Source organism: Caretta caretta, chromosome 14, assembly GCF_965140235.1.
Source record: "Caretta caretta isolate rCarCar2 chromosome 14, rCarCar1.hap1, whole genome shotgun sequence".
Taxonomy (NCBI): domain Eukaryota; kingdom Metazoa; phylum Chordata; order Testudines; family Cheloniidae; genus Caretta; species Caretta caretta.
Window position 1 is genome coordinate 29,446,153 of NC_134219.1, and position 17,455 is coordinate 29,463,607.

The 17,455-nt window shown below is 55.8% G+C and overlaps 1 protein-coding gene across 1 annotated transcript; it reads right to left on the reverse strand.

Moving 5' to 3' along the window:
* Positions 1-2,681: 2,681 nt before the first annotated feature.
* RPS5 (ribosomal protein S5) lies at positions 2,682-6,253 on the reverse strand. The gene is made up of 6 exons (XM_048819194.2): positions 6,115-6,253; positions 4,583-4,688; positions 3,983-4,192; positions 3,733-3,861; positions 3,455-3,553; positions 2,682-2,792 (listed from the first exon to the last, which is right to left on the reverse strand). Exons 2-6 carry the CDS (start codon positions 4,685-4,687, stop codon positions 2,724-2,726), a joined length of 612 nt encoding a protein of 203 aa, XP_048675151.1. The 5' UTR covers position 4,688; positions 6,115-6,253; the 3' UTR covers positions 2,682-2,723.
* Positions 6,254-17,455: the final 11,202 nt, after the last annotated feature.

Consider the following 17,455-nt stretch of genomic DNA (forward strand, 5'->3'; position numbering starts at 1 on the left):
AAAAGGGAGGCATCCAGGGGACGCACACCCCAAAGCACATCACTGCCAGCCCCCCAGCCTTGCCAGTGCCCTCACTTCCAAGACACAGCCCCTGCTAGCCCAGGCCTGGGCTCCCCCGAACAGCTCTGCTGGTGCCCCTCAGTCCCCTCTATCCTCCCCCAGGCTCCCCCAAGCCTTGCCGTTGCCCCTCACTCCTGACCCACATCCCCATGCTAACCCAGGCCTGGGCTCCCCCCCAGCTCTGCTGGTGCCCCTCAATCTTGCCCCCACTGCTATTCCAGCCCTGGGCTCCCCCAAACAGCTCTGCCAGTGCCCCTCAACCCCCCCCCCCACCCATTCTACCCCTGCACTCCCCCCAGCCCTGCTAGTGCCCCTCACTCCCAACCCACAGCCCCCTGCTACCCCAGGCTTGGGTTCCTCCCAGATCAGGCAGTGCCCCTTTCCTCTTCCGCCCCCCACTATCCTACCCCTGGGCTCCACCCAGCCCTGCCAGTGCCCCTCACTCCCAACCCACAGCCCCCTGCTATCCCAGCCCTGCCCCCCCCCCCTCCAGCTCTGCTGATGCCCCTCAGTCCTGCCCCCACTGCTATTACAGCCCTGGGCTGTACATACATACATACAGCTCTGCCGGTGCCCCCCCCAATCCTGAGCCCCAGCCCATGGAAGCTTAGCTCTGGGCTCAGTCCCAATAGAGTCAGGCTCACCTGATCCAGGCTTGGGTGCAGCCGGGATGTTACTGCAGCAGGTGTACTGGGGTTGCTCCTCCTGGTGCTGCTGGCCCCAGCAGCTCCCAGGTTCTGGAATCTGCCCCCTGCAGGGAGCATTTCCCCTAGTGGTGCCCGCCCTGCCGCCCCAGCCCGCCCAGTTCTTGTGGGGCTGGGTGCGGCCAGGGTGAGGAGCCGGTGCCACCGCATTCCCTTCCTGTGGCTACTGGCCAGGAATGTGACCAGCAGCTGGCTCTGCCAGGGTTAACCCTTCACCCCCCAGCCAGAGAGCCCCCCTGCTCAGCCCCCAACCCCGCTACCTGCAACAGAGGGCCTCCTGCTGAGTTCCCCACTACTCCCTGCAGCAAAGCACTCCCTCCCCTACAACACAGCACCCCTGCTGAGCACGCCCACCCCAGTTCACTACAGCCCATTGCCCCCTGCCGCTCCCCACCCCACTTCATAGAGACCAGCACCACCTGCTGAACCCCTGCCCTGCTCCCTGAAGAACAGCACCCCCGGACTGCTCCCTTCACTTCAGTGCCGTTCCATGCCCCCTAATGTATCCTGCCCCCACAGAACAGCACCCCCTTGTGCCATACTGGGGGCTTAGGCCCAGCCCTAGAAAGTGAATCCAACACATGGAGTGTTCCAGTCTAAACCCAACTCTTTGGGCAGCACAGCAGAGAAAGCCATAGGCCCCACACATGAGCTGAGAGGGCATCTGCTACGCCCCAGGCTAGCTCCTTCAGTAGGGGTCTAGGCAGAGATGTGTACAGCGGGAAAAGGAGGGGTGTGCATGCGGCTGGTACTCTCCCAGCCATGCCCCAGAGCATAGCTGTGCAGCAGGCCTGCTCTGGGCCCAGACCCAAGCTGTGGCGCCTGGACAAAAAGCAAGTGCTAAGAAGCAGGGTCTAGATACCATGGGGCTGGAGAGGTTGGCTGGGGAAGCTGGCAGTGCAGGGGAGGGCAGACACTCAGACCCTATGGGGGGGATGAGCAGGCAGGCATCCAGGGGTCAGATCTACTGCCCACACCCTGTAATGAGTTTGAGGCTCCCTACTCTGCTCCAACAGGCCTAGATCCTGCACCAAGGCCCAGCCCAGCAAACCTGCTCTGAATCCTGCACCTTGTGCCAGCCAGCTCTGGCGAGCTCAGAACTGGGGCCTCTGGCCCAGCCCACCTGGTCTAACCAGCCCAGCCAGCTTTGCCTTGGGGAACTGGCTTCCTCTGTCACACAAAACAACCCTCTCCCCGACCATTCCCTGCGGCCTAGGGCCAATTAGCCCTTCCCCACCCCAATCACCATGGGCCACCTCCCTGCTCTGTGACCACATGCTCTGGGCCCCTGGGAACAGAGATCAGCATCCAGCCTCGACCAAAGGACAGCCAGGGAAGTTTTGCTGGATCCATGCAGGAAGCTGAGAGCTAGGGCTGCCCCTATTGTAGATGGAGGTGACTCAGTTTCAAGAGGGGGCCCTGCTCTTCCTCCATCCCCAAGAAAAGCTGCTGGAGCATGAGCAGGGCAAGCCCCTGCAGCAGCTCTCAGCCCATCCATCCCTTGTGGGCCCCCAGGGGCAACTGCTATTAGGGGATACATGGGGCAGAGCCAGGCCTGCAAGCAGCTGTCCCCACCCCCAAGATGGAGCAGGCTCTACTGCCCTGCCTCACTATGATCCCTGCAGTGCTCTCTGGGCTCAGGCAGTGGTGAGCAGGCCCCCCTCTCACATCCATCCCACAGCTGGAGCCAGCTGCGGTCCACCGCCAACCCCAAGCCCACTCTGGGGAAACCCACTGCCATCCACACCTCTCCAGGCAAGCGAGGCCACCTGCCCCCCACAACCCTGTCCCCAGCCAGGGCAAAAGAGCAGGCCGCAGGAGAGGGTGGGAGAAGGTCATGGAAGGGCAGCATCAAGCAGGGCTCACTCCCTCCTCCTGCAGGTGGGGGCCAGCAGCTCAGAGAGAACACACAGGGGGGCAAGTGGAATCACAGAGTTTATTGGGGCAGTTTCCACAGCTTTAACGGTTCGACTTGGCCACACGCTCCAGCTCATCCTTCTTCTTGATAGCGTAGGAGTTGGAGGAACCCTGGGAGGGGGAAAAATGGTGAGATTCCCCTCCATGGTGGAGCCACCCCCACAGCCTAAGACCCAGCTCAGCACCCCCTAGGGTACATGGGCACCCCCCAGTGGTGACAGCACTGCACTGTAGAGGGACAATTGTAGGGCAGGGAGCTGCCAGCAGGGCTCAAAGGGTCATACTAATTGCCTGGGGCAGGTGAGGAAAGGGGGCCATTGGAGACCCTGGGGCAGGAGCAGTCCTGCAGCCCTTCACTGCTAGGGACACACATGGACTCAAAGCCAGGGGGGCAGCTGGAGAAATCTCCCCTCCTTCGGGTGTAGTTATCCACACAGCCCCCAGGAGGCACAGTCACCCCCCCCGGCGGTGACCCAGGCTAGCAACACACCAGAGAGGAAGCAGCTACATGGTACAGAAGCCCTTTGACACCAGTCTGTGTCAACACGAGTGGCTGCACTGGTGGGACCATCCCTGTGCACAGCCAGCCCCTAAGCGACAAAGGGCTGAGCAGGCCACGGGAAGCAGGGGCTGAGCTGAGCCAGGCCTCAGACTCCAAACAGCACGAATCTGGGCAGGGTGCTGTCTGGGAGCCCAGCGCTTGGCCACCCGCTCAGAGCAGAGGATGAGGGCATCTCCCAGCGCAATGGGACAAGCCTGTCCCCAGTTCTCACCTTGGCAGCGTTGATGAGTTCATCGGCCAGGCACTCGGCAATGGTCTTGATGTTGCGGAAGGCAGCCTCGCGGGCCCCAGTGCACAGCAGCCAGATAGCCTGGGGGGGGGAGAGGGAGGGGCAGAAAGGGGTTACCAGGTGCCCAGAGCCAGTGGGCACAGTGCCCAGCCCATACACACTGTGGAGTGGGCACCAGGCACAGCCACATGGGGAGGGGAGTGACGCTCAGGGACGGAGGAGCACACTGTGCGCACATGCATGGCCAGGGAGGGGTGTACCTGGTTGACGCGGCGCAGCGGGGACACATCCACGGCCTGTCTTCGGACAGTGCCGGCACGGCCAATGCGGGTTGAGTCCTCCCTGGGCCCGCTGTTGATGATGGCGTTGACCAGGACCTGCAGGGGGTTCTGCACAGAGAGTTGCATGGACAGGTCAGCTAGGACAGAGCCCCACCCCCAAACCCTCCCTCCCACACCCCTGCCTGGCCAGGACAGCCAGCACCCCGACCCCGGACCACCAGCAGCCCACCTCCCCGGTGAGCAGGTGGATGATCTCGAAGGCGTGCTTGACGATGCGCACAGTCATGAGCTTCTTGCCGTTGTTGCGGCCGTGCATCATCATGGAGTTGGTGAGGCGCTCCACAATGGGGCACTGGGCCTTGCGGAAGCGCTTGGCTGCGTAGCGCCCGGCGCTGTGGGGCAGGTACTTGGCGTACTTCTCCTTCACCGCAATGTAGTCCTGGGCCGGGGAGAGAGACTGGTTCATGGGCAGTCGGGGAGGGGGACACACACACACACACCCCCCCCCATGCTGACAGGGACAGCCACAGTCTGAGAGCAATGGGGTGCCAGACCCAGGCATCCTACCCCGCCCACTACAAGGGTGCACAGAAGGCGTGAGCTGTGAGGAGAGGTGAGGGACCTAGATACCCCCCCACCCATCCCCCTGACAGGGTACAGATAGGGTGTGAGCTGTTCACTCCCTGCAGCCCCTCCCGTTGCTCACAGAGGCCATGAGTTATAGGGGGACCCAGGCATCCTGCCTTACTCCCTGCAGCACCTCCTACTGCATATAGAGAGCGTGAGGTGTGTGTGTGGGGAACCCAGGCACCACTCGGGCTCCCCAAACCTGAAGAGAGATGTCATTGATCTGAACATCGTCCGTGCTCCATTTCCCAAAGAGCTTGATGTCGGGGGTCTCCGCCACAGCGGGCACAGTCTCCCACTCGGTCATTCTGGGGAGGGGAGAACGGAGGGTCAGGCAATGCAGCACCCACATGTCCCACACTCAACCCCCCCCCACATATGGGGCACCCCAATGCCATGGCCCATCCCTATAGGGCAGACCCCCCCAAACTCCACAGACCCCTGGCAGAGCAACCCCCTGGACCTCATCAGCAGCCCCCCTCAATATCCCCACATTGGTGTGCAATCCCCACTGACACCCATGGGACAGCCCCCTCCCCAAGTCAAGGAATATCAGGGTTGGAAGGGACCTCAGGAGGTCATCTAGTCCAACCCCCTGCTCAAAGCAGGACCAATCCCCAAATAAATCATCCCAGCCAGGGCTTTGTCAAGCCTGACCTTAAAAACCTCTAAGGATGGAGGTTCCACCATCTCCCTAGGTAACGCATTCCAGTGTTTCACCACCCTCCTGAAAAAAGTGTTTCCTAATATCCAACCTAAACCTCCCCCACTGCAACTTGAGACTATTGTTCCTCGTTCTGTCATCTGCCACCACTGAGAACAGTCTAGATCCATCCTCTTTGGAACCCCCTTTCAGGTAGTTGAAAGCAGCTATCAAATCCCCCCTCATTCTTCTCTTCTGCAGACTAAATAATCCCCCTTCCCTCAGCTTCTCCTCATAAATCATGTGCTCATAAGTCATGTGCTCCAGCCCCCTAATCATTTTTGTTGCCCTCCCCTGGACTCTCTCTAATTTGTCCACATCCTTCTTGTACTGTGGGGCCCAAAGCTGGACGCAGTACTCCAGATGAGGCCTCACCAATGCCAAACAGAGGGGAACGATCAAGTCCCTTGATCTGCTGGCAATGCCCCTACTTATACAGCCCCCCTGTGGTGGGGGACTGCGCAAAATGACTCCCAAGGAGGAATCTCTAGGATAGCTGCTGTGGGGAGCGCACTGCTCGGGGTGCACAGAGCCTGTGCGGCGCAACAACCACCTGCTGCCTCTGGCTGCTGCCACCTGGGGCGCGTCAGTGCGGTGCCCACTCGGCTCACTGCGCCCGTCGGGGGAGAACAGGTGGTGTCTGCACGGCAGGAATGGGACCCGGCACGCGTGGGGAATCAAGCCCCATGGGGAGGAGGCTACACCTGGAAACATCTCCTGTGGTTCCGTTCCTCCCGTCGCGGGCCCCTCCCGCCCCGGGGTTTTATCCTCCCGCCCCCAAGCGCGGTCCCGAGGTTCCAACGTCCCCGCATGGCTCCACGCGCCGCCTTGGGATTCCATCACCCCACGCGCGTGGCCCTCCCGCCCCTAGGGTTCCACCCGCCCCTTCGCCCCACGCGCGGCGGCACCGCCGGGGATCCATCCCCCCCTCCCGTCGCCCCACGCACGGCCCCAGGATTCCATCCGCCGCGTCACCCCACACGCGGGGCCCCAGCCCCACTCGGCTTTCTATCCCTTCCCCCCACACTCACATGGCGGCAGCTCCAGCAGCGTCCAGCCCAGGAAAAAGAACTCTCCACGGGGTCTCCCAGGCTCTTAAGAGCGAGAGGGCCCCAGAAGAGCTTCCGGTGGGGAACTACGCATGCGCCATTCTGCGTACAGAGGCAGCACGCAGGTGCGACGAGGCGTCCCGAAGCCTCGCTTCCGCCCAGGTCTTTGCCCGCAAATCTGTTGTGTGCGTGCCTAAGCATGCCCCCATTTCTACGTCCGGAAAGGTCTACATGTGCGACCCCTCTCTGACGCATGCGTGCGCCGCTCACCCTTTCGTTTCAAAAATAGCCGCTCTAGCGAGCGCATGCGTAGTATGTCATGTACCGCCACCACTTCTCTCGAGCGTGCGTAGCGAGGAACCACAAAGCCCAGAGCCCACGGCCGCCCGATTTGCCAGGTTGCCCCGCTATCGGGCTTGTGCACTGGCAGCTGCGAAGCGAACAACGCCATGTCTACTGAGGGCACAACTGCCCTATGTACCCTCTCCGTGGGCATTAGTGGGAAAGCAGCTGTAGGGTTCGTTCCTGAGCCCAGGCTTTTGCCTCCCCCGGAGACTGAGGCTGGGAGTCCACCGTGGACTCGGGGTCCACCTGAGACTAGGTGCTGTGGGTCCCCCTGGGGACAGGGCCTGGGGTCACGGCCAGAGAGTGTATAAAGCTCCATGGTGCTCCAATGGGGTGGAGAGAACGGCTTTGCGGGGGAGCAGGGGTGTACACACAGGGCTGACCAAGAGCAGCAAGCTGGGCTGGTACTCAGGTGTAAGATGCCTGGGTGGTCTAGGGCAGAGTCAGTCTAGGGCTCTCACTGCCCCACCTGTAGCACAGGGGTAAACACACCTAGTGCTTGCCAGCTGCAGATCTCAGAGCACTTTACATGGGAGGGGCATGAGTGTTATCCCGCTTTTACATGTAAGCAGTGTCAGGGTGAGCTCCACCCTGACATCTGGTGGTGAGGTGTGGCAAGTTGTGGAAAAGAACTTCAGGGGCTGATCTCATTTGCATAGGCACACCCACCCTGCCTAGAATGAGGCCATAGCTGCCCAAATGGTCACTTTGGCTGCTGTGGGATCCCCAGTGTCTCTGTTATTGGGGCAGGAAGAATAAATTGTTATTACGCTGATTATGGGAACTGTGCTTGGAACTGTACTTGGCCTTTTGTTATGATGGAGGGAGTCACCATCAACTAAGTAGCACTCGCTAGGCAAGGGTCATGGGTTCTAAAACTCTGAATTGAGAGAGGCTGGGGATAAGTGGTGGTATGGGCCTCTTGGTGGGCTGGGCCTTACATGCTAATTGCACTTCCTCTTTTCTCTGCTGTGGCATATCAGAGCTAATTTTGATTTCATTAGGAGTCTAGTTACATGCTGCTGAGCTCACTTTGGGCTAATGGTTCACCAGCACTGAGGCTCCTCTATTACAAGCTGAATTCACCAAAGAGCTGAACTGACTAAGAGCTGAAATCACTGAGTGTTGTGTTAAGTAGTGGGGGAGCCTGAAGATATATTGTGGAGAAGTTTGTGGGACAGCTGGAGTGCCTTGTGGATAGGCTGGTGGAGCAGTTCATGGGAATGCGGGAGCTGCTGGTGGGAGGTGGAGCGGAGCAGTATGTGGGACGGTGGGAGCTGCTTATGGGTCGTGGAGCTGAGCGAAGCAGTTTGTGGGGCAGCTGGCGGAGCGAAGGCCTATAGAGCTGTGGGGCGGTCAGCTTCAGATCATGTAAGGTGCCTTTTACCCCCGCCCCCATCTCCACCCGGGTAGGGAGGTAAAGCTCTGCAGATAAACTTTTGAACTCTGGGGCTGCCCTGACCAGGGACATAGACTTTTGGGTCATTGGACTTTTGGGACTTTGGGTGATTTGGGGTTGCTGGACTCAAGAACCAAAGGGAAAAGGGCATGCCCCAATTTGCTTGGAGTGGGTTTTTTTTGCTCATGGGTTGTGTTATGAATCCTGTTGGTGGTGTTTCCCCAACATAATGCCACATTGTTTCTCTCTGTTATTAAAAGGCTTTTTGCTACACTCAGACTAGGTGCTTGCGAGAGGGGAAGTATTGCCTCTGGGAGGCGTCCAGCGGGAGTGGTATATATTTGTCCCAGGTCACTGGGTGGGGGCTTGAGATGGTTTGCATTGTGTTATTGGAATGGATCCCCTAGATATTGAACCCGGCCCTTGTTGCTGCCAACTCTCGGGCAGAAGGGTTACATACATATGGGGAAAACTGATGCACAAAGGAGATGAGACTTGCCCATGGTCACCTAGCAGGGCAGAGACAGGGATAGAACCTGGTGTCCTGAGGCGTGGTGGCTCATCAGCCCAGGCCCAGGAGGTGCAGCCTAACCACTAATTCCCCAAAGCTACAAAATACATTTTGTGCACATACAGTTTTAAGGACAGTGACTCTTGTCTATATTACTCCTGAGGGAATTCCGCACCACTGCTCAGGTGCAGAATTCATATTGTCCGCAGATTTCTTTGCTCCCCCACAGAAAAATGGGGAAGCAAAGAAATATGCGAGGACACATTACCCATGCTCGGAGCAACAGGCAGAGGCATAAATCACCATGGCGGGGAAGGAGCTGGGCGTGAGCATGCATGGGGGTGACTCTGTCCCTCTTGCTCACCCAGCCTGGGTGGGTAGGGCTTCGGGTTGTTTGGAGGTAGGGCGTGAGGCAGGCTCTGTCCTCTGAGGCAGTTAATTGTTCCCATTCTTAGTCAATTCCCACAGATGCATAAAACACATGTAAAAGTTTTAAGGCTCCATTACATTGCCAGAGTGGAGGAAAGGAGCCCTATTGTAAATGGCAGTAAGGGGATCCTCAGCTAGGAAAATCTAGGTTCTGTCTCACTTTTTTCCTGTGCCAGAGTGTCACAATGGGGTTAATTACAGGTCAGGATCTATTTTACTTATCTCAAAGAAAACTTTGAGGGCAAATAAAATGTTTATCAAGCAGTCAATAAAATGTCAGGACAATCAGAACCAAGCACTTCCCAAAGTAGCCAGCCAGGATTATAACTGGAACGCAGGTATAATCCACTAAAATAAAATAAAACCACTAAAGAACACGGGATTTTCCGGTCCTGATTGGCCGACTGAATATTTTTTTTACAGCAATGTTGTAAGTTACCTGTTGCCTAAAGTGCCAGTGTGCTTTTTTTCTCTTTTTAATTGCTCGCACTATAAGCGACGGCAGTCTAGTATTTGAATGCATGAAAATGTGCTAAGCAGAGGCACATGATGCAACTAGCTGAACAATGTCAATTTACACTGAGGCCTTTAACTTAAGACGGCCCAGACTTTAAATTCATGTGAAAATATATGGGCATTTAAACTTTTTTGGTTTCCTTGCAATTATCCTTCTTCTTCTTTCTTGGTAAACAGATCCATTTAGATTCTTTTCCGTGCATTTAAAAATAACCTTATAATAATGGCTATTAAATCATACCCTGGGCCAGTGGTTTTCAAAAAAATTTCTGGCAACCCAGTTGAAGAAAATTGTTGATGCCCGCGACACAACAGAGTTGAGGATAAGGGGTTTGGGCTGTGGGCTGGGCCAGAGGGTTGGAGTGTAAGGGTGAGGGCTGTGGGGTGAGGCCAGGAATGAGGGGTTCAGGGTGTGGGAGGGGGGTCTGGGCTGGGGCAGGTGTGTGGAGTGTGGGAGTGAGTCAGGGCTCTGGGCTGTGGGTACACGCTCTGGGCTGGAGCCAGGGATGAGGGGTTTAGGGTGCTGGAACGGGCTCCAGGTTGGGGGAGATCAGGGCTGGGGCAGGGGATTGAGATGCGGGGTTACGGTATGGGCTTACCTCAGGCGGCTCCCAGTCAGTGGCACAGCAGAGGTGCAAAGGCAGGCTTCCTGCCTGTCCTGGCACCATGGACAACGCTGCGCCCCGGAAGCGGCCAGCAGCAGGTCTGGCTCCTAGGCGGAAGTGCAAAAGCAGCTCCATGAAGCTGTCACCCGCAGGCACTGCTCCACCCCAGGTCCCATTGGCTGGGAACCAGCCAATGGGAGTGCGGAGCCACTGTTCAGGGTAGGGGCAGCAGCAGCATGCGGAGCCCTGTGGCTCTGCCGCCTAGGAGCCAGACCTGCTGCCGGCCAATTCCGGAGTGCAGTGCCATGTCAGAACAGGTAGGTACTAGCCTGCCTTACCCGGGCAGCACCACCGACGGGGACTTTTAACGGCCCAGTCAGCAGTACTGAACAGAGTTGCCGCAACCCAGTGCCTTACATTCCGCAACCCAGTACTGGGTCACAACCCACAGATTGAAAACCACTGCCCTAGGAGGTGACACAAAAGTCATGAGCCACCGCTGGTCCTTACTCCCATGCCAGAGCTGTATCCACTGGGCTGCACTGCCCCCCAAACACAGAGATGGGAACACTCTCTGGACCTGGTGTCACTTGGACACCAGTGTGGCTATACCAGCAAACCCTCCTGGAGGAGATGCAGCTTAGCCTGGCAGAGAGGGCTCCTGCCGGTACAGTTTATACCAGTTGCCCAGGCAAAATAGAAAAGGAGTACTTGTGGCACCTTAGAGACTAACCAATTTATTTGAGCATAAGCTTTCGTGAGCTACAGCTCACTTCATCGGATGCATAAAGTGGAAAATACAGTGAGGAGATTTATATACACACAGACCATGAAAAAATGGGTGTTTATCATACACATTGTAAGGAGAGTGATCATTTAAGATGAGCTATTACCAGCAGGAGAGTGAGGCATTGCTGGCACATGATGGCATATATCACATTGGTAGATGTGCAGGTGAACGAGCCTCTGATAGTGTGGCTGATTGGACTAGGCCCTATGATGGTGTCCCCTGTATAGATATGTGGACACAGTTGCCAACGGGCTTTGTTGCGAGGATAGGTTCCTGGGTTAGTGGTTCTGTTGTGTGGTGTGTGGTTGCTAGTGAGTATTTGCTTCAGGCTGGGGGGCTGTCTGTAGGCAAGGCTGTAGGTAGGCCTGTCTCCCAAGATTTGTGAGAGTGATGGGCCGTCCTTCAGGATAGGTTGTAGATCCTTGATGATGCGTTGGGGGGGCTGAAGGTGACGGCTAGTGGCGTTCTGTTATTTTCTTTGTTGGGCCTGTCCTGTAGCAGATGACTTCTGGGTACTCTTCTGGTTCTGTCAATCTGTTTCTTCACTTCAGCAGGTGGGGATTGTAGTTGTAAGAATGCTTGATAGAGATCTTGTAGGTGTTTGTCTCTGTCTGAGGGGTTGGAGCAAATGCAGTTGAATCGTAGAGCTTGGCTGTAGACAATGGATCGTGTGGTGTGGTCTGGGTGAAAGCTGGAGGCATGTAGGTAGGAATAGCGGTCAGTAGGCTTCCGGTATAGGGTGGTGTTTATGTGACCATCACTTATTAGCACTGTAGTGTCCAGGAAGTGGATCTCTTGTGTGGACTGGTCCAGGCTGAGCTTGATGGTGGGATGGAAATTGTTGAAATCATGGTGGAATTCCTCAAGGGCTTCTTTTCCAGGGATCCAGATGATGAAGATGTCATCAATATAGCGCAAGTAGAGTAGGGGCATTAGGGGACGAGAGCTGAGGAAGCGTTGTTCTAAGTCAGCCATAAAAATGTTGGCATATTGTGAGGCCATGCGGGTACCCATAGTAGTGCCACTGATTTGTCCCCAAATGTGAAATAGTTATGGGTGAGGACAAAGTCACAAAGTTCAGCCACCAGGTTTGCCGTGACATTATCGGGGATAGTGTTCCTGACGGCTTGTAGTCCATCTTTGTGTGGAATGATGGTGTAGAGGGCTTCTACATCCATAGTGGCCAGGATGGTGTTTTCAGGAAGATCACCGATGGATTGTAGTTTCCTCAGGAAGTCAGTGGTGTCTTGAAGATGTGCTGGTAGTGTAGGGCCCGAGGAGGGAGTCTACATAGCCAGACAATCCTGCTGTCAGGGTGCCAATGCCTGAGATGATGGGGTGCCCAGGATTTCCAGGTTTATGGATCTTGGGTAGCAGATAGAATACCCCAGGTCGGGGTTCCAGGGGTGTGTCTGTGCAGATTTGTTCTTGTGCTTTTTCAAGGAGTTTCTTGAGCAAATGCTGTAGTTTCTTTTGGTAACCCGCAGTGGAATCAGAACGTAATGGCTTGTAGAAAGTGGTGTTGGAGAGCGGCCGAGCAGCCTCTTGTTCATATTCCGACCTATTCATGATGACGACAGCACCTCCTTTGTCAGCCTTTTTGATTATGATGTCAGAGTTGTTTCTGAGGCTGTGGATGGCATTGTGTTCTGCACGGCTGAGGTTACGGGGCAAGTGGTGCTGCTTTTCCACAATTTCAGCCTGTGCACATAGGTGGAAGCACTCTATGTAGAAGTCCAGTCTGTTGTTTTGACCTTCAGGAGGAGTCCACCCAGAATCCTTCTTTTTGTAGTGTTGGTAGGAAGGTGTCTGTGGATTAGTATGTTGTTCAGAGGTGTGTTGGAAATATTCCTTGAGTCGGAGACGTCGAAAATAGGATTCTAGGTCACCACAGAACGGTATCATGTTCGTGGAGGTGGAGGGGCAGAAGGAAGGGCCCCGAGATAGGACAGATTCTTCTGCTGGGCTAAGAGTATAGCTGGATAGATTAACAATATTGCTGGGTGGGTTAAGGGAAACATTGCTGTGGCCCCTTGTGGCATGTAGTAGTTTAGATAATTTAGTGTCCTTTTTCTTTTGTAGAGAAGCAAAGTGTGTGTTGTGAATCATAGAATAACAGAGTTGGAAGGGACCTCTGGAGGCCATCTAGTCCAGCCCCCTGCCCAGAGCAGGACCAATCCCAACTAAATCACCCCAGCCAGGACTTTGTCAAGCCTGACCTTAAAAACTTCTAAGGAAGGGGATTCCACCACCTCCCTAGGTAACGCATTCCAGTGTTTCACCACCCTCCTAGTGAAAAAGTTTTTCCTAATATCCAACCTAAATCTCCCCCACTGCAACTTGAGACCATTACTCCTTGTCCTGTCCTCTTCCACCACTGAGAATAGTCTAAATCCATCCTCTTTGGATCCAACTTTCAGGTAGTTAAAAGCAGCTATCAAATCCCCCCTCATTCTTCTCTTCTGCAGACTAAACAATCCCAGTTCCCTCAGCCTCTCCTCATAAGTCATGTGTTCCAGACCCCTAATCATTTTTGTTGCCCTCTGCTTGACTTTTTCCAATTTTTCCACATCCTTCTTGTAGCATGGGGACCAAAACTGGACACAGTACTCCAGATGAGGCCTCACCAATGCCGAATAGAGGGGAATGATCACATCCCTTGATCTGCTGGCAATGCCACTACTTATACAGCCCAAAATACCATTAGCCTTCTTGGCAACAAGGGCACACTGTTGACTCATATCCAGCTTCTCGTCCACTGTCACCCCTAGGTCCTTCTCTGCAGAACTGATGCCTAGCCATTCGCTAGTCTGTAGCGGTGCATTGGATTCTTCCATCCTAATTGCAGGACTCTGGACTTGTCCTTGTAGAACCTCATCAGATTTCTTTTGGCCCAATCCTCCAATTTGTCTAGGTCCCTCTGTATCCTATCCCTACCCTCCAGCATATCTACCACTCCTCCCAGTTTAGTGTCATCCGCAAACTTGCTGAGGGTGCAATCCACACCATCCTCCAGATCACTAATGAAGACATTGAACAAAACCGGCCCCAGGACCGACCCTTGGGGCACTCCGCTAGATACCAGCTGCCAACTAGACATGGAGTCAATGATCACTACCCGTTGAGCCCGACAATCTAGCCAACTTTCTAGCCACCTTGTAGTGTATCCATCCAGCCCATACTTCTTTAACTTGCTGGCAAGAATACTGTGGGAGACCGTGTCAAAAGCTTTGCTAAAGTCAAGAAACAATACATCCACTGCTTTCCCTTCATCCACAGAACCAGTAATCTCATCATAGAAGGCAATTAGATTAGTCAGGCATGACTTTCCCTTGGTGAATCCATGCTGACTGTTCCTGATCACTTTCCTCTCATCTAAGTGCTTCAGAATTGATTCCTTGAGGACATGCTCCATGATTTTTCCGGGGACTGAGGTGAGGGTGACTGGCCTGTAGTTCCCAGGATCCTCCTTCTTCCCTTTTTTAAAGATTGGCACTACATTAGCCTTTTTCCAGTCTTCCGGTACTTCCCCAGATCGCCATGAGTTTTCAAAGATAATGGCCAATGGCTCTGCAATCACATCCTCCAACTCCTTTAGCACTCTTGGATGCAACACATCCGGCCCCATGGACTTGTGCACATGCAGTTTTTCTAAATAGTCCCGAGCCACTTCTTCCTTCACAGAGGGCTGGCCACCTCCTCCCCATGCTGTGCTGCCCAATGCAGTAGTCTGGGAGCTGACCTTGTTCGTGAAGACAGAGGCAAAAAAAGCATTGAGTACATTAGCTTTTTCCACATCCTCCGTCACTAGGTTGCCTCCCTCATTCAGTAAGGGGCCCACACTTTCCTTGGCTTTCTTCTTGTTGCCAACGTACCTGAAGAAACCCTTCTTGTTACTCTTAACATCCCTCGCTAGCTGCAACTCCAGGTGTGATTTAGCCTTCCTGATTTCATTCCTACATGCCCGAGCAATATTTATATACTCATCCCTGGTCATTTGTCCAATCTTCCACTTTTTGTAAGCCTCTTTTTTGTGTTTAAGATCAGCAAGGATTTCACTGTTAAGCCAAGCTGGTCGCCTGCCATATTTACTATTCTTTCTACACATCGGGATGGTTTGTCCCTGTAAATGGCTTGTCTAGTTTTAGTAAAGTCCAGCCACAAGGAAGTTTGTGTGGAAGGTTGTTTTTTTATGAGAATATCCAGTTTTGAGAGCTCATTCTTAATCTTTCCCTGTTTGCTGTAGAGGATGTTGATCAGGTGGTTCCCCAGTTTCTTTGAGAGCGTGTGGCACAAGCTGTCAGCATAGTCTGTGTGGTATGTAGATTGTAATGGATTTTTTACCTTCAGTCCTTTCAGTATGATGTCCATCTGTTTGCATTTGGAAAGGAAGATGATGTCTGTCTGTATCTGTACGAGTTTTTTCATGAAGTTGATAGATTTCCACTCCATACGGCTAAATGCAGTGCCTTGCATCATGACAAAATAAGCTCTCCAAGGAGAAGGACTGGCATACCTGGTGCTGAACTAGGGCTAGGGGGCATGGAAATGCCAGGCGACAAGCCTAAGCAGGCAGAACACCTCAGCCTGGAAACTCTTTGGGGTTCTGCCTAGAGTGGCAGGGCCCCCCCACAGTTAGCAGGGAAGGCCCTGGGAGGTGCCCATGCATGTGCATCGGTGATGGCCTCACTACGAGCCCTGCGCAGCCGGCCCAGCTCTGGGGGAGGGAGCCGCCAGCCAGCCTGGTTCGCACATCAGCCACATGGTGAAAGGGTCAAGGCCAGTCACTGGGAGCAGGCAGCGCAGGCTGGGAATGTCCTTGCTGGGCCCCTCAGTGTTCGGCCAGCCTCTTGGCTGTGGGACGTCAGGGTGGCTCCGCCAACGTGTCCAGAGCTATGGAAGGAGGAGTGGGCTTGGCTCCTCAGAGCCTGACAGGGGGCTTGCTGGTGTCCTCCCCACCCCACCTTGCCCAGCCTCTCCCATGCCCCCCTTAACTCCCATCTCACCCGGCTTGGCTTTCCCAGTGCCCTCCAACTCTCATTCCACCCAGCTTCCCCTGTCCCCCTCCAACCCTCGCCCCCTCCACTCTCTCCAGTCCCCCCTCTCAGCCCCCACCCTGCCCGGCCTCCTTCTTTGCCCCCCAACCTCCATCCCACCCAGTCTCCCCAGCAGCCCCTCCCTCCCACCCCCCACCCCACCCAGACTTCTTAGTGTCTCCCAACCTTCACCCCACATGGCCTCCACAGTGCCCCCTGTCCTCCCCAACCCCCACTATACCTAGCTTTTCCAGTGCCTCCCAAGCCCCAACCCACCTGGCCTCCCTGTCCCCTATTTCCTCCCAGATCCCTTCCCCACCCAACCTCCCCTCTGCTCCCCAACCTCACCTCCTGGCCTCCATGTGACAAAGTGGGAATTTTCTGTAATATTTTTTCCAATGCCAATGAGTGCCTTAGTTTCCCCCAGTACTTTACAGTGCTACACAGTGGCTCCAGGACGGTTAACTCTGCTCCTGGGGCAGCGCAGGAGAGGTTGGAGGGGGTGTCACCTCGCTGCCTGGGTCATTAGAGGACTGGCTGAAACTGACCCGCATCAATGGAGGATCTGGAAAGCCAACTGGAGACCCTAGCACGGAACAGCTGACTGGGCCCTGAAGAGCAGGCAGGTCTCTGCCCAGGAGTCTGGCTCAGCTGGACTCGCTGGGCAGAGCTCAGGGCGTGAAGCAGCAAGGCTGGAGCCCAGCAGGGCCAGATAAACCTTTTGTGGGCCTGGCGCCAAACATATTTGTGGGCCCCCATGGAGGCAATTGAGCATGGGATGGGGAGGTCAGTTCCGAGAGCGAGGGGCCAGCCAGAGGCAATGGGGCATGGCATGGCAGGGCTGGCCCCGCTCGGCCCAGCCCAGTGCAAGGGCACTATTTACAAACTGGCAGTTGCCAGACACACACTGGCCCGCCCAGCCCTGTGCTGCCAGCATGCCCCTTCCCCTCAGGGGTGGGCCCATGCCACACCACACAGCCCCTCCCACCCGAACACCAGACCAGCCCGCTGATTCCCTATGGCCAGAGCCCCCCTAAACCCACTATGCACAGTGCCCCCCCCCAGACCCTGACACAAATGCACAATCCCCTGCACAACACCACTCCTGCCCAGCGCCCCCATGCCCACAGCCCCACCACAACTACCAAGCACCCCACACAGAACCCCCTCCCTAGTGCCCCAACACACGCAGATCTTCCCCGCCCCTCACAGCCAAGCACCTCGCCCCCTCCAGACCCTCCAGAGACCCACTCCCCCATGCCCTGCCTCCTGGCCGCACTCACTAGCCCTGCTGGGAGGCGACTGTGTCTGCTGGGCTGAGCCATCAGCGCAGCCAGGGCTGGTCCCAGGGCCGGGAATCGCTCTGGCTGCTCCAGAGTGGCTTGATCAGCCAGGCCAGGGCCTGCCCGGCTGGACTCCCTCAGGATCCACTTGCCTGGAAGGGCCCAGCCAAGCCCCCTGCACTGTCCCCCCTGCAACTGGATGAGACTGGCCAGGCTCAGGTGGGGATGGGAAGCAGAGACTGCCCAGAGCCAGAGGTGCACTTGGGTCCAACCAGGGAGCAGAGAGGAGCTGGCAGGTGGGGCCAGGGGGTGGAGAGGAGCAAGTGATGAGCGGGGAGAGCCAGGGGACTGGTGGGGTCTTGGGGCACCGTGCAAGCAGAGCAGGCCGGGGCCCCTTCTGACCATGGGG